General features: G+C 60.3%; 1 protein-coding gene across 1 annotated transcript; it reads left to right on the top strand.

Moving 5' to 3' along the window:
* Window positions 1–864: 864 nt before the first annotated feature.
* On the top strand, window positions 865–11,731 carry LOC308278209 (protein phosphatase 1F-like; the record flags this gene model as incomplete). Its single annotated transcript, XM_080717830.1, has 7 exons — window positions 865–1,067; window positions 4,003–4,157; window positions 6,734–6,939; window positions 8,507–8,695; window positions 9,258–9,401; window positions 10,190–10,283; window positions 11,370–11,731. 7 exons carry the CDS (start codon window positions 865–867, stop codon window positions 11,729–11,731), a joined length of 1,353 nt encoding a protein of 450 aa, XP_080573956.1.
* Window positions 11,732–16,673: the final 4,942 nt, after the last annotated feature.

Genomic DNA, 16,673 nt, shown 5'->3' with positions numbered 1-16,673 from the left:
GCAGGCGGGAGCTCTGGACACACTGCCTCCCTAGCAGAAGTGGTCCACCAGTGTGGCCGGAGAGTACGCCAGCTGTCCCCTGGGGAGACTGGGCAGAGCTCTGCACATGAGCAGCCCCCCCCCCCGCCTCTCTGCCCAGCATGCCTGGTACAGATGGCCGATGGGCCCCGTGCCAGGCGCTGGGCACAGAGCACAGGCAGATTTCCTGGCTCTGTAGTGCTGCTATAGTCAGGGTCTGTGGTGCCAGTGCAGAGGAGAGGGGCCATTGCTCAGTGGTCATGGGCAGGTGGGGGCGGGTTTCTAGCACAGAACCCTCAGGCCGGGAGGCAAGGAAGGCCCTGTGTAGTACCCAGCGGGCCTTCCTTCCCCAATCTTCTCTGCAGCCCCAGGTGGCCTGTCAGGTCACCACTTGCAGACACACGGTCCGACAGCGTCACCTCCCCACCTCAGAGCCCTCCTGGCTGCAGGGTCCCCAGATCAGGCAGCGCCCCATCTCCTGCCTTGATGGCCCCGTCTCTGCCGTGTCAGCCGCTCTGGCTGGGAACACGCCTCCCTCCTCTGCCTTCTCCTCCCAGGGCCCACGCAGCCTCTGGCCCCGGCCCCTGCCCTGCACTCCCTTGCTGGGCACCTGCGTGTGCCCCTGTCCCTCGTCAAGAGGTGGGCTGGGCATAGCTCTCCGCTCGCCTGTGGCCAGGCTTGGTGAAGTGTCTGCACCCAGCATTCACAGGCAGACACAGCAGGACGCCTGCACCCTGTCATGAGTGACTCACCCAGGGTGTTGCTGACTCCCGTCTCTCCCCAGAGTGAAGACAGATGGAGACCATCTCAGCCGGGCCAACCTGCGAGCCCCGGAATGTGCTGGACATGGCCACAGGAGCCCCACAGAACCACAGCCCGATGGCCTGCAGCGCAGAGACCCCGGGCTTTTTAGATGCGCTTCTCCAAGACTTCCCGGCCCCACTGAGCCCCGAGAGCCCCCTGCCATGGAAGGTCCTGGGGACCACGCTGAGCCCGGAGGAGGTGGAGGCCGAGCTGGCGGAGCTGGCCCTGGGCTTCCTGGGCAGCAGGTAGGTGTGCGTGACCTCAGAGGAGCGGGCCTGCCGCACACCTGACCCCGCCCCGCCCATGAGAGCCGGGCACAGGAGCCCCTCATCCATGGGACACGCCTCCAGGCCCCAGGGGACGCCCCAGCTGTCGGTCTTCACCACGTGCTTATGACCTGGCCTCTGCGCTCCAGCTTGAGTGTGACGGCGACCCTCATGGACTTGTCTCCACTTGCGTGGTTTAGATTCTCATAGAGGTTTTTCATTTGTGTTTGGTTTTGTTCATTTTGGTGCTGGGGATTGAAGCAGTGGGCATTCTACCCTGAGCTACGTCCCCATTCCTTCTTGGTGTTTATTTGAGGCAGGGTCTTGCTGGGTCGAAGGGAGTCTTGCTGCATGGCTGAGGCTGTCTGCACGCCTGCGATCCTCCTGTCTCAGCCTCCCAAGGACAGGTGGGGGCGCAGGCCTCCGCTCCAGCTTCGTCTCAGACTCCTGAGGCGCCTGGAGGAAGCTCTGAGCTTGGGCGTGCCTCCTGTCTCGCTTCCATCTTGTTGCCAGCTGCTTCCTTGTCGCTTCCGGGGGTCCCCAGGCAGTGCACACCAACCAGTACTAACTATTAGTACTGGTTAAAACTGCAGCTCCGATGCTGCCGCGGGACCACATTCTCCTCAAGACCCTGCGAGGAGGGTGGGCTGGTGCATCTCGGTGCCCGGGCCAGTTCCCCACCCCACAGGGACCAGGAGCAGTGTGGACTTTCACAGGGCAGCAAACCAGGACGGTCCTCGGGGCGAATCCACGGGCGGGACCTTGGAGCTGGGAGCGGCGTCCAGGAAGGGGATGCTGGTGGCCCGCGGCCAGGCATTGTCCAGGTCCCCTGGCCGGAAGCTGCCTCCCTGCCCCCCGCAGGACAGGCAGGAAGCCGCAGCACAGGGAGGCCTCACTAGGAGCCAGTGCCCTTCCCGCCCTGGAAAGGGAAGCCCAGCGTGGGCAGGAAGCCCGTGGCGGAGGCACGCGTCGCAGGCCGTGGCTGCTTTCTCGCTCTCGCTCTCGGTGCTGGGATTAGACCCAGGGCTTCTCGTACTCTTTACCAACCCGTAGCCCAGAGGCTCTTCAGAGGCTGCTCCTGACTCCCTTCTCACTTCAAAAGCCAGGAATTCTCCTGGTAGATTCCAAAGAGCAACAGCAGATGCCCCAGGCCCCACAGGACACGTCAGTCTGTTAGCAGGTTCTCGTCCTCTGGGTGAAGCAGGAGTGTCAGCCAGGTGCTGCGGCGAATGCCTGTAATCCCAGCAGTTGGGAGGCTGAGGCGGGAGGATCAAAGGTTTGAGGCCAACCTGGATGGACAACTTAGTGACATTCCATCTCAAATACCAAATAGAAAAGGCTGGGGAGGTAGCACAGTAGTAGAGCACCCCTGGATTCTGCCTCTGGTGCTGCACAGTTATAAGAAATTAGGTTAGAGCCGGGCGTGGTGGCGCACGCTTGTAATCCCAGCATTTGGGAGGCTGAGACCAGAGGATCTTAGTTCGCGGACAGCCTCAGCTACTTAGTGAGGCCCTCTGCAACTCAGTGAGACCCGGTTTCAAAATAAAGAATAAAAAATAGGGCAGGGTTGTAGCTCAGAGGTCGAATGCCCCTGGGTTCCATCCCCAGACCCACAAAAAAAAAAAAATAAAATAAAAAAATTAAAAAAAATAAAGAACACATTAAGTTAAAAGGAATCTGAGTCGGGCATGGTGGTGCATGCTTGTAATTCCAGCTTTTGGGAAACTGAGACAGGAGGATCGTGGTTCGCGGACGGCCTCAGCTACTTAGGCCCTTTGCAACTTAGACCCTGTTTCAAAGTAAAGAATTAAAAAAAAAAATAGGGCTAGGGTGTAGCTCAGAGGTAGAATGCCACTGTGTTCCATCCCAGCACCACACACACACACAAAAGGAAGCTGGGTGCAGTGGCCCATGCCTGTAATCTCAGTATCTCAGTACTTGGGAGGCTGAGATAGGAGGATCACAAGTTTGAGACCAGCCTCAGCAAGTTAGAAAGGCCCTCTGCAACTTACTTGCTGTTTAGAGCCTGTTACAAAACAGGCTCAAACTATTTTACAAAACTTAAAAAATAGAGCCGGGCGTGGTGGCACACCTTGTAATCCCAGCATTCGGGAGGCTGAGACAGGAGGATTGTGATTCGCGAACAGCTTCAGCTATTTAGTGAGGCCCTCTGCAACTCAGCTGTTTCAAAATAAAAAATAAAAAATAGGGCTAGGGTGTAGCTTGGAGGTAGAATGCCCCTGGGTTCCAGTCCCAGTACCGCAAAGAAAAAAATATATATAGCTGTCGGTGTAGCTCAAAGCTAGAATATCTCTGAATTTAATCCTCAGTACCACCAAAATAATCCATTAGCAGGCGTAGTGTGTAGCTGAGCGCCTGTCTAGCATGTGCAAGGCCCTGGGCTCCTTCCCAGTGCTGGGAGGTCAAGTCACAGGACTCGCATGGCCTTGGGCGTGACCCCCCCCCAGGCAGGGATGCCATCTGACCCAGGGTCAGGAAGATGCTAGAGGCCTGGGGACTCCAGAGGAGCAACCGGGGAGCAGAGCAGCCTCCGTGCCCAGGACACACAGCCCCTGGGCGGCGGGGTGGGCACAAGAAGATGCGGGCGCCGCGGAGTCTGGGGCCGTCCTGCCCGCTGCCCGCTCCTTGGCCACAGCTGGCTTCCGTCTCTCCCTCCCTCCACCTTCCAGCCATCTCCCAGCCTCTGCCCTGGCTGCGGCTGGCGTTTCCCCAGCCCTCGGCCACAGCGGCCAGCCGCCCCTCCCTGCCGGCCTCCAGGTGCTGTGTGACCATCCTGTCCCAGCCCCTGGAGGGCAGAGGACCTGACAGCGGGGCGTGCCGTCTCCACTCCCAAAGGCCCTCTGGGTCGGGGCGAGGTGCACGTGCACTGGCTTCAGTCCCTCTTCGTCCTCAGGAATGCGCCGCCACACCTCGCTGCGGCCCTGGCCCACGAGGCGACTGCCCAGCTGCTGCAGACGGACCTCTCTGAGTTCCAGAAGTTCCCCGGGCAGGAGGAGGAGCAGGAGCAGGAGCAGGGAGACCAGGAAGAGGAGCCTGCTCCCGTGACCCGTGAGTACCCGGAGCCGCTGAGCAGGCGGTAGACCTAGGAGTGGCGTGGTGAGGAGTGCGTGGATCTGAGACTGGGGTGCGGCCTGGGGCGCTCGCCCGCCACAGGGCAGTGGTCCGGGTGCAGAGAAGGCGCAGCACTGCTGCACGAGCCCATGGACTCCAAGGCCTGGCACCAGGAGCCCTCCTGTGTCCCGGCGCCCACACTGCAGAGCAGCCTTGGCAGTCGGCGACTCCCCGTCGCCCGCCTGACGGCGCACTTGCGCCCTCCCTCAGCAATCTTGGGGCCAGTCCACAGGCGGCATCGGGACAGGCAGAAGCAGAAGGCGGGCCTGCCTCGTGGTGGCTCTGCGTGGCGGGAGCCTGGGGAGGCTCTGGAGGCCGCTCCCTCAGCCCTCCAGACAGCGCCAGACGGGCCGGGCCAGCGCCAGAACAGCAGTCACAGGAGCCAGCAACGGGCAGGAGGCGAGAGGCCTGCAGAGCCCCGGGAGCCACAGAACCCATCACGAAAATGCAGGCTCAGCCCCAAGCCGCGCCGCTCGCCTGTGACCCCAGCCCTGGGAGCCCGAGACAGGAGGGTCACAGGCTCAAGGACCTCCTCCGCAAGTAGTGACACTTTCATCAACTAGTGAGACCCTGTTTCAAACCAAAATAAAGTGGGGCTGGGGGCGTAGCTCAGAGGTAGAATGTCCCTGGGCTCAATCTCCAGTACCAAAAAAGAGAAAAAAAGGAGCCCGGCATGGTGGCACACACCTGTAATCCCAGTAACTGCAAGGCTGAGGCAGGAGGATCACACAGGTTCAAAGCCAGCCTCAGCTACTGAGTGAGGCTCTCGGCAACTTAGTGAGACCCTGTCTCCAAATAAAGTATAAAATAGGTCTGGGAGTGTAGCCCAGAGATAGAAAAGCCCCTGGGTGCCACCCCCAGTACCACAAGAAAAAAAAAAGAAGGGCAGGGTGTAACTTGCAGACAGCATGCTTCTGGGTCAGGTTCCCAGCGCCTCCAAGAAGGGGGTGGGCTCTTACTCTGCATGAGTTCCCTCTTCCTAGAAACTGCCTTCCGTTGCTTTTGACCCAAGTGTTGGTTGGCGTTGGGCAGAGAAGTGCGGGGAGGGCGGTGGCAGGCTGCAGGAGATGCCCAGGAGAGGGGCCTGCGCAGCCCGTTCTCCACAGGAATCATCCCTGCCCGCAGTCCAGAGGTGGGCGGTGGTTGGCCCTTCCTCTGCCACTTTCTACGTTATCAGCTTTATGCATGCATAAGAGGAAAGCAGGAAGAAAGCTGAGAAAGAGAAAATAAACATACAGGAAGCCTCTGTGGAGCAGCCAGTGTCGGGCTGTTTCCACCCTCCCTGCCTGCCTTCCATCCAACACAGCCTTGTACTCCCCGCCTGGAGACAGCTGTCATCAGTGACAGGCGGCCATTGTCCTCTGCAAAGCCAGCAGGCTTTCCACCGATGGCAGCTGACTGGTCAGCGTCAGGAAGGGAGCACCCCTCCTCCCACCGCAAGGCCACCTGCTCTCTGCCATCCAGGCGGGAGGCAACGCCACCTGCTGGGGGGAAAGAGAACTGGTGGGGCTGGCCAGCCTGTGGATGCTTTCCGTCATGGGGGAGGACCTTGTAACCTGCTAGTGGAATGAGAACTGCCAGGGCTGGGCAGCCTGGCTGCTTTCCATCATGGCGGAGACCATGTAACCTGTTGGTGGAATGAGAACTGCTGGGGCTGGGCAGCCCTAAGCCAGGGCCTGTGAAGGAGGGGGGGCCCAGGCACAAGGAAGTTGCAGCCTGCACCTGCCCTCCCTGTGTCCCAGAGCAGTGTGGTGCAGAGCGTGATTGTGTGCCATGGCAGGAGCACAGGGTATACGCTGTCCCCTCTGAGACAGTCTTGGAAGTCCCTTTGGGCAGGCAGTGTAGGAATCTCCTCCCAAGGCAGAGATGTGACTGGGCCGTCCGCCCCCCAGGCTCGCCGCCCTCCCTGTCACTGCCTGGGCCTGGGCGAGGCTCAGGTCCCAGCGCATGGGTGGAGGGGCAGCGGGAGGCCTGGTGCATGCTGTGCGGCCGGCCTGACGAGCACCAGCCCAGTGTCCAGGCGGAGCGAGCGGGCGTCCCCAGCAGCTTTCAGGTGGTTTCTGAGAGCAGCCTTGTCCAGAGGAGAGAAGGCAGCAGAGGCCGGAGGACAGACTGAAAGAGGGAGCCTCCTGCGGTCCCAGGGAGCCCCTCCTGGCCCTGCCGCTCCTCAGTTCCCGTCAAGGGCACAGATGGCTTGCTGTCCTGGGTGGGGCCGCAGCCGACTCTAGACCCCTCTTGGCGCACGATTCATGCGTTGCCCTTCCTTTCGCTTTTGTTTCTCACGGCGTCTTCCCGTGGCTGGAGCTGCCCCCTTGCTGGACCCTCAGTACAGGTGGTCACGGCCCACGCCTCCAGCTGCTGACCGCAGGCCGCCGTGGCAGTTCATGAGGCAGGGTGCTCCGCGTGCCTGGGGGGCGGTCAGCTGGTGGGCAGGAGGGAAGGGGAGCGGGGAGCCAGCAGCGCTCCTTGGCCTGGCTTCGTCCTCCCTAACGATTCCTCCGTCATCCCACCAGTGCTGGACGCCAAAGGCCTGGCGAGGAGTTTCTTTAACCAGCTCTGGGAAGTCTGCAGCCGGTGGCAGAGGCAGGTGCCATCGACGGCCCAGACGCCGCCGCCACGCCAGTGGCTGGTCTCCACCCACGCCATCCGCAACACCCGCCGCAAGATGGAGGACCGGCACGTGTCCCTTCCCGCCTTCAACCAGCTCTTCGGCTTGTCGGTGAGGGTCCCACCTGCAGTGCCGAGGGGCTGGGAAGGGGGTCCTGCAGACAGCCCGGGAGGTGGGCTGCGGCCAGAGCCAGGAGAGCGCTTCCAGGCCCTCTCAAGGTGCGGTGCTGGGCGGCTCCCAGGGCAGGGAGGAGGTCAGAGCCTCCATCGCAGCAGCTGCGGCCAGGCACCCGGCTCCCCCAGGAAGGGCTGGAAGAGCAGCCAGCGGCCACAACTGTCACGTGGGGCCCAGTGCCACGTGCGCCCCAGACTTGTGTTCCTGAGCCTGCACAGCCTCCAGCGCCAGGAGCTCCTGGTGCAGCTTACCTCGTTGTATGATGGAGCAGCCCAGCGCAGGAGAGTGGGGCTCTGCGGCTGTCCCCTCCAGCTCCCCAGCTCCTGTGCCGCAGCCACCGGCCAGACTCACGGTGAAGGCCACCCAGACTCTTCTAGAGCCCACAGCCTCCATCTTGTCTTTATTATTACTGGATACTAGGGATTAAACTCAGAGGGATTCTACCTCTGAGCCATACTCCCAGCCCTCTTTTCTTTTCTTTCTTTCTTTCTTTTTTTTCTTTCTGGGTCTCGGGATGGAACCCAGGGGCATTCGACCTCCGAGCTACCCCCCTGCCCTATTCTTTATTTTGAAACAGGGTCTCTAAGTTGCAGAGGGCCTCACTAAGTAGCTGAGGCTGTCTGCGAACCGTGATCCTCTGGTCTCAGCCTCCTGAATGCTGGGATTACAAGTGTGCGCCACCACGCCCGGCTCATTTTTTAAAATTTTGAAATAGAGTCTACTAAATTGTGGAGGTCCAGCTAACACTGGCTGTGAACCTGCAATCCTCCTTTCTCAGCCTCCCAAGAACTAAGATTATAAGCATGTGCCGCACACCCAGCTGCTCTGTCTGCTTTCTGTTGCTGTAGCAGAGTACCCAAGTCTGTGAGCTTTATAAAGAAAATAAGCCAGGAGTGCTGGTGCACACCTGTGACCCCGGTACTTAGGACACTGAGACAGACTCACAGGACAGAGGCCAGTGCAGCACCATAAAAGTCCATTTCAAAATAAAAAGGGCTGGGGGCGCAGCTCAGAGACAGGACGCCCTGGGGTTAATCCCTGTGCGCGCACGCAGATACTCAGTCTTGTGGAACTGGAGGTCCGGGGTCAAGGGCTGCCGCTGGTCAGGCCTCTTGCTGCTGGGGTCTCTCCACAGACCTGGGGCAGCGTGGGGAGCCTCATGGGAGACAGAACACACTTGCCAGGAAGGGCCTATGCCAGTGACCGCCCCAAGGTCCCACCTCCGGGTACCCCGAGGCGAGACTCTGGGGGCTGGGAATGCCGCTCAGCGGCAGAGCGCTTGTCCCTGCTGAGGCCCGAGTTCAGTCCCCGGTCCCACCAAATAAGCAATCGGTGAGCGAGACCTTGGCGACCAAGTTTCCAAAGCGTGAACTTGGGTTAGACACTGACACCACGGCACCACCTTAGGGCCGAGGCCGCAGCCCCCAGGATAGAAGCAGCCGGCTGGGGTCCTGCCCCATCCAGCGAGAGGCCACTGCGCCCTGACGGCCTCTGCACCCCGCAGGACCCCACTGACCGCGCCTACTTTGCTGTGTTCGACGGGCACGGAGGCGTGGATGCCGCGCGGTACGCCGCCGTCCACCTGCACGCCAACGCCGCCCGCCGGCCGGAGCTGGCCACAGACCCTGCGGGAGCCCTCAGGGAAGCTTTCCGGCGCACAGATGAAATGTTTCTCCGGAAAGCCAAGCGGGAGGTGAGGACCAGCACCCGGTCTCACGTGGAGTTTGGGCCAGTGGCTGTTAGCCTCCGAGAGTCCTGGTCTCTGCGGAGGGGCGGACCCCTGAGTAGCCCGCGGCGCAGGTGGGTCCCTGAGCTGCCTGGACCGCGTTTCAACCTTACCGGAGCTCACTCTCACTGAGCGGAGGGGGCACCAAGCTCGCCCTTGGGTGAGTCTGCCTTTATGACCGTCACGAGGCGCCGAGGCCGGGAGACCTCCTGAAGACAGAGTTCCCGCTCGGGCACGTTCTGGCCCGTGTGTACACCCCGAAACCTCGCCACGGCCAAAGCTCTTCCTGCCTTTGTCGCCCTGGCCCTCCGCACCCACCCCTGGACTCGCTCATCCGCACCCAGGTGGCATCGCGGGGCCCATGGGCGCCTTCTCCCGTGGCGTGGCCGTGACGCCGCTCCTCTGCCTCCGCGGGCTCGGTCCATCGTCCTCGCGGAGTGCTGTCCCATGGGGGTTGCGTCCGCTCCCACGGTGCCTGCGGTGCGGTCACCCGCTCACTCTCTGGCCTGGGCCCTTTTTTCCCCCGCAGCGGCTGCAGAGCGGCTCTACGGGCGTGTGCGTGCTCATCACAGGAAGGACCCTGCACGTCGCCTGGCTCGGGGACTCCCAGGTCGTGCTGGTGCGGCGGGGAGAGGTGGTTCCGCTGATGGAGCCCCACAGACCTGAGCGGCAGGTAAGGCCCCTCCAGCCCCATCGCACTGGGCCCACGGGTGAGCTGAGGAGTAAGGAAGGGCCGTGACTCCAGGCTCCTGCCGTGGGGCTCCCCTGCCGGCGGCTCCAGTGGCCAGGGAGTCCTGCCTAGCCCGTCCTGGGAGCTCTGCAGCCCCAGCAACATGGAGCCCGGAGCTGGACCTCTGCCCTACGGGATGGGTCAGCCCAGCCCAGCGCTGAGGCCCCGGGGCTGGGAGCCAGGCAGGGGCTGCCTCGGTCCAGGCTTCACTGTGACCCAGGGACGCAGAGCCTGCTCACAGGCCTGGCCGTAGGACGCTCGCCTGTGAACACAGATGCAGACCTGCCTGTGTGGTGTGTCTGCCCACCGCTCCCCCTCCTCCCCACCCTGCTCAGCACCTCCTCCCTCCTCGTGATCCTCCTTGCGCACGTGTGGCCACACGTAACAGCAGCATCAAGGCAGGGCGGCAGCTCTGAGTTCCCACGAGTGAGCCTGGGGAGCCGCCGTCTGAGCCCGGGGCTGGCGTCTTCCTCGCCTTGTGGGCACCTCCCTGGCCGGCCTTGGCACTCTGTTCACGTTCCTGCTGGCCTGGGGCTGGCCGTGCAGGACACCGGGGGGTTTACAGTCCCGCTCTCTCTGACACTGGCCGGTTGGGTGCGTCTGGGCCTCCTGGTGGTTCCAGAGCTGGGCTCGAGCATGTCCTGCAAACCGGCTGGGTCTCTGCGCGGTGTGGTGTCGGGCACCCCGGCGTGGGCTCACCGGCCCGGCCTGGCTGTCTCCCCGCCCCGCAGGATGAGAAGGCGCGTATTGAAGCGCTGGGCGGCTTCGTGTCTCTCATGGACTGCTGGAGAGTCAACGGGACCCTGGCCGTGTCCAGAGCCATCGGTAAGGGACACAGAGGCTGCATGGGGCGGGGCCGCGGGAAGCCCAGGCCTGGGACTACAGGGCATGCCCAGGGTGCCCTGCAGGAAAGGGCGCACATGGGGCGAGACTCACTGAGGGGTCAGCTCCCCATCGCCTCGGGGAAGGCAGCAGCGTCGTTAGTCAGAAGTACTTGCCGTGCACTGAGCTACAAGCACCTTGGCTCAGCAGTGCAGTCTGCGCAGGGTGCCAGCTGTGCCCCTGACCAGCAGCTGTCGGCCGTGCTTCAGTGCTGCCTGGCACCAAGGGAGCCAGACCACGGACCGCTCTGCAGAGAGCAGGCCGGGCACAGGGGCACATATCTGTGATCCCAGTACTCAGGAGGCTGAGACAGGAGGATCGCAGATTCAAGGACAGCCTCCGCAAGTACCGAGACTCATCAACCTAGTGAGACCCTGTTTCAAAATAATAAGACAAGGCTGGAAGTGTAGCTGGAAGGTAGAAAGCCCTGGGTTCAATCCCCACTACCACAAGAAAAGGAGGTTGGGAACGTAGCTCAGTCGTAGGGAGCCCCTGGGTACAGTCCCTAGTACCACATGTGCAGGTGTGCGTGCACACTTGTGTGCACACATGCACCCTCAGAGTGCAGTTTCTGCTGAGCCTCTGGTGCTTCCACACTGTCATAAGGCCAACACGTCTTCTCAGCGTCCCCTCACTGTGAGGTCTCAACAGGAAATCACGCTGCCCTTTTGAGAACCTAGGACCCTCCCTCCCAGGACCCTCCCTGACCTGGGCTTGGCACCACCCCCTTGCTCTCCTGAGGTGCTCCGCATCTCAGCACCAGCCGCCACGCCCTCCGAGCCCTTTTCCTGCTGCCCGCACTGTCGTGGCTCTGCACTCAGCTGGAGGGAGTGTGGGGGAGTGGAGGCCGCTCCGAGGGGCCTGGGGTGGGCTCGCAGGCCGCCATGGGGTCCCCTCTGAGGAGGAGGCTCGGGGCAGGTTTTCATATGGCGGCCGCAGACCTGGGGAGGACAAGTGGGCGCTGCCCCATGGGCTTGGGGGAAGGGGCCGTGGCGGTGTGCCCTCTGACTCGGGGCCCCCCACACCCAGGGGATGTCTTCCAGAAACCCTACGTGTCTGGGGAGGCAGATGTGGCCTCATGGGAGCTGACGGGCTCCGAGGACTACCTGCTGCTGGCCTGTGACGGCTTCTTCGACGTGGTTCCCCACCAGGACGTCACCGGCCTCGTCCACAGCCACCTGGCCAGGCAGCAGGGTGGTGGGCTCCGTGTCGCTGAGGAGCTGGTGGCTGCGGCCCGGGAGCGGGGCTCCCACGACAACATCACAGTGATGGTGGTGTTCCTCAGGGATCCGCGGGAGCTGCTGGAGGGCAGGGCCCGGGGCGCAGGGGACCCCCAGGACTCGCTCTCAGGCCTCGCAGAGCCTGAGACCCGCGCTGCTCAGAGAAGCTAGGTGGTCCCCTGGCCCCCTTAATGGCCTCGGGACCCCGCATCAGGAGGGGACAGGGATGTCCCAGGGGTCTGGAGCTGCTCAGAAGGAAGCTCGGGGGATACCTCACCAAAGAGACAGTGGCCCCGTTCCTGCTCCCAGGGACTCGGGGTGCACGTGTGGAGTGGGGCACGTGTGTGTGGAGGCCTGGGGCAGCCGCGAGCCGCAGGCGTCCAGGTCTCCTGACTCGCCATGGCTATGGCTGGGGAGGTCCTGTGACAGACGCCTGGTAGGTCACACCAGCTCCCAAAGGAGACCGCGGACTTGCTAGAGAGGGGCCGGGTCCACGGCCGGAGGCCGCCCAGCCCTCCGCTGCGCACGCACCCTGGAGCCGCAGCGTCCAGGGCGCGTGGGGCGCCGTGCCGGGCAGTGTCCTCTCCGAGTTGGATTTTGTTCCAGGGAAAGTTTAACCCAGAAGCAGTATTTCAGGTTCTCTCAGTGCCAAAATGACCCACCCCGCATCATAGCATTTAAGCAGAGTCCATGTGTATTTTATTCCTTAGAAAGCTGAGTGTTCACTCTTATTTTTTCAAGCTATTTTCCTGTGGGAACTTTTTTGTTGCAGTATTACCTGACTCTGGTCTAAGAGTTGAAAGGGACGCTTTTCCGGAGGTGTCAGCCAGCCACTCAAGTGCCTTAAGCAGCTCGGGTGAGGACGCCCGGCTCCTGGGTCCTGACTGCGCCGACGCCTCGGAGAGCCGCGTGTTTTGTTGGGGGACGTGACTTGGGCTGCCGTCTTTCTGGAGAGTTCTTTGCCTCTTGTGATGCCAGGCGCCGTCCAGAGTGCCCCAGGTGGCCTGCAGGAGCCGGGTCTGAGCGTCAGTGACATCTGCCTGCTTCCCCACCCCTGGGCCTGCCCTGGAGTCTGACTGGACCCCAGACTGAGGAGCCGTGCTGCCGTTTGACCGAGTGCAGGACGTCTTTGTGTCTTTGTAATCTCCTTTGTGTCCTTGGGCAACCGCTTAATTAGGAGTCTGGTGAACCCGAGGTGGCGGGCGCTGCTGGCATTGTGACAGCCCAGCCACAGCCGGCTCTGGCTGGCGGGTGACCTCCATGTCCCCGTGGAGAGCGGAGGGTCCTGGAGGGGCTCACGTGCTGTGCAGCGCCTGTGACAGGACCTCACGGGCAGAGCACTTGGGGGTCCTCCAGGAGCAGCCTCAGGGGCAGGGCCGCCCCACAGAGGCCAGTGGGTGTGAGGGTGGTGGGTGGCTTTGCAGAGGCTGGTGGCGGTGGCAGTGGGGGCTTGGCTCGTACCCCACAGGTGCCCCGAGTCCACCTGCAGACGGGGCCCGGGAAGTCTGTGCTCAGAGCCACTGCTTCTCCGCTCATAGAAGTCCCGGGTGGCCCTTGTCCTCGGGCAGGGAGGAGCCGGGCATGGCGGGGCAGGCACCTACACCCTCGCCCCACGGCAGGGATGAGGAGCCGGGATGTGCGGGCCACGCTTGCTCAAGTCTCCTGCAGAAAGCATCGTCAACAAGCTCGTGGTGCAGCCACCCCTCAGCTTTCCCTGAAGGCCCTGCTGCCTCTGATGCCGGCCACCAGGGCCCTGGGGCCTCTGCTCAGGGCTGGGCTGACGCAGGGGGCACGGGTGCGGCTCCACCGGTCACTGCTGACCTGGACAGAGGGGCACTGTGGCCTCCTCTCCCCTCGGTCACTGAGGTCTTTCTGCTCATTGCTGCCTAGGGTGGAGCTTCACCCCCCGGGATGGGTGGCCTTCCTGGCCTCATTCCTGCGAGGCATGGCCTGCGCCTCCACCCCATCTCCTCGCAGCCCAGCAGAGGGGGCGCCCCGTCCCCACTTGTCTGAGCACCTCCCCCACCCCAGCTCGGCTGCCCGGCCATGGTGGAGGTCCAGTGCCAGCGCCATCCCTTCTTGGGGTCCAGGGAGGCCGTGTTCCCCTGCTGCTGGGGACCGGCCTTGCCCCGGCTCCTGGGTGTAGAGAGCTCGCCTCGTGGCTGGCTGAACCAGGAGCCGCCTCCTCTGCGGCCATGGTCTCAGAGGGACCTTAGCCGGGGATGCTGGTCTGAAAACTCGAGTCTCCTCTCCAGTCCCAGCTCTGCTGCCAGCTGGCTGTAGCTGAGCTGGCCAGCCACTGGGCCTCGGTGCCCCTTCCCTAGGGGTTGCACAGGGCCTGCGGTGGCTCGGCCTCCTGGGAGGGTGCTGCCAGCAGAGGGCGCTCCCCACCACCCGCGGAGAGGGTGACTAAGTATTATTAGTGTCTATTCTTTTTTTTTTTTTTTTTTTTTTTTTTGCGGGTCTGGGGATGGAACCCAAGGGCATTGGACCTCCGAGCTACACCCCCTGCCCTGTTTTTTTTTTTTTTTTTATTTTGAAACCGGGTCTCACTGAGTTGCAGAGGGCCTCACTTAGTGGCTGAGGCTGTCCACGAACCGCGATCCTCCGGTCTCAGCCTCCCAAATGCTGGGATTACAAGCGTGCGCCACCACGCCTGGCTCTATTAGTGTCTATTCTTAAAATTAGGTGGGCTGGAGAAGAGTCACGTTGCAGGTGCCAGCACCTTAAACAGGGTGCCAAAGCTGGCGCGCCCAGCCCTGCTTTGACATGGGGCCGGCAGGCAGCCCCGGTCCTCACTGCCCTCCCGGGGCGAGTTCCCATATGGGCACCCGGCCACCTCTGCAGTGTTCCCGGGCTGGAGGACAGCTCAGCGTTCCTAGGCCCGGCCTGACCCAAGCCCCGCGGAGGCCTGGCCAGCCAGAGTAACATAAGCTGCGTCTGGTTCGCTTCCGCCTGCATAGCCCAAAGGGGGCGACCCGGGTCTTTGTCGGGCTCCACCATTGTGCCAAATATGCTGTGCTTTGCCATTCCCGTGCCGTGTGGCCCTCGCCCAGGGTCTGTGTGCCACAGCGCTTCCTGGGAGTCCTGGTCTTGTGCCAAGGAGAGTCTTGTACCAGGACAGGAGGAATGTCTCCCCGGACCTAGGGATCCGGCCCAAGGTGGAGGGGCCAAAAGGGCGGTCTCTTCCCCGGGACCCGCCATGCTAGAGTGCCAATAAATCGTGGCTGTTGAGACGACCCCTGAGTTCTGCTTTCTCACCGCTGATGTCTGGTCCCCTTTGATGGCCAAGGTGTTGAGGGACCATCTACGCATCTTGTGAAGCGTCCCATCTGGCCAGCCAGTCTGATTTTTGTCCCTGGTGCTCTCAGGCCTCCAACCTTAGGAGCGAGAGGATGGCGGAGGGGTGACCTTCACATGTTCACATGTGTGTGTCTCATATGTGTGTAAAATCCCTGTCACTTTCATGTGTCAGAGAGAGCATAAAAGCCTGCCCGCTGACCAAGGCCCCCATTCGTGAATGGGAGGGAAAATGCCCCACGCCATGGAGATTCAAATGGCAAAGAGGGCGGCGGCAGCTGATGCTGTCCTGAAAGGCCTGGCGAGAGTCTCTGAACTCAAACGCCATGCAAAAGCTGAAACGGTCCCCTTTCCTCTTTTCCTTTTCTTTTCCCTGTTTTTTTGTTGTTGATTTTTGTTTTTTTTGCACCTGCTATAGTTTCTTAGCTGTCTGTTGGTGTGTTTCTTCTAAAACGAATCAGTAGCCGTGGGACTTGTGGGGAGTTTCTTTTTTCCTCTTTCTGTCTCTTGTCTCCCTTAGCAAATGAGCGCATGAAGGCACCGAAGACAAGGGCTCGCCCTTTTAGGATAACACTGTTCCTGAGTTGCTCATCCACAGAAATGCAAAAAAGAGGGGTCCCCCAACGTTTCCAAGCAGCCCTGTAGTTCCTTTCCTGTAGGGTCCATCCGGGATCCCTGTGGAAGGGGATCTACTGTGATGTGAGCACTAGAGGAGCGACCTTAGTGAAAACACCACAAACACATGGACCTGGCGCATACTAGCAGCCAATCTTGACTCCCTCAGTCCTTTTATATAAATGTGAGAAGAAAAATTGTCTCTTATTCCTCCAGCTAAACTCGTAGACCACGTGATTGTTGGGGTGGGGGGGACTTTTGAGATCTTGCCTTGACTCAAGTATATTGATTTTTCTCCTATATTGGTACTTAATATTTAAAGAAATAAGTAAATCTGATTTTGTCTCTTAAGTAGGTGTAGTTGCAAGAAAAAATGTTTTTCTCTATTTAAAAATTTCTTGCTTAGGCAGCTTAATTAAGAGAAAACAGCACCACCTACTAAGGACACAAACTTTTTACTTAAAATAGGCTTGTTTTACAGAAAACCTTGCAAAGAAGGCATCCTTTCTAGTCAAAGAAAAAGAGCACTGTGTGTGTGTGTGTGTCTGTGTGTGTGTGTGTGTTGACATCTCACTTGTCTTATCTAGAAAATGCCCTCAAATCTTTGCAGTTTTCTTTATTTTGCTTTAGATTATTTCTGTGTTGGCATGTATAAGGTTAAAAATATTTTAAGTACTCAAATTACTGGAGGTGAAATCTCAGCGATATTCTGTATTTAAGAAACTTGGTTTGTTTGCTTTTTTTCTGTAGAGGCTGAAAAGGCACCCTGAGTTAACAACCCCAAGCTGGCTCAGAGGATCTAATGGGGAACACTAAAACATACTGTAACACTGCACACTGAGACCCAAGGACACTTGCTTCCCCAAACTGCAGATGGAATGAGCCAACACTGTCATTCAGATTAAGCTGTACATCTTCATGGCAGGGAAGCCAGCCATAGATAGTTTTTTTCCCCTATAACACTGCCTAGCCTCAGTATAAGTTAAAGAGTGCAGAAAAACGGCTCCAGGATGTGACTATATATTTTAACACTATAAAATCAGCTTGGTCAGTTTTGTAAGCAAGTATTTTATGTTCAGACTTTTATGGCCTTATATCTAAATCATGAGAAATTGTATGATTTTTATGCGAATACTCCCAGTAAATTAAAAAAGGATGCGCCAGACCCAGCGGAGGATTTCTTAAGTGCTCCAGGTAG

Source organism: Muscardinus avellanarius, assembly GCF_963383645.1.
Source record: "Muscardinus avellanarius genome assembly, chromosome: 21".
Classification (NCBI taxonomy): domain Eukaryota; kingdom Metazoa; phylum Chordata; class Mammalia; order Rodentia; family Gliridae; genus Muscardinus; species Muscardinus avellanarius.
The sequence above is the reverse complement of the archived record's forward strand: the minus strand, read 5'-3'. Positions and strand labels throughout refer to the sequence as shown.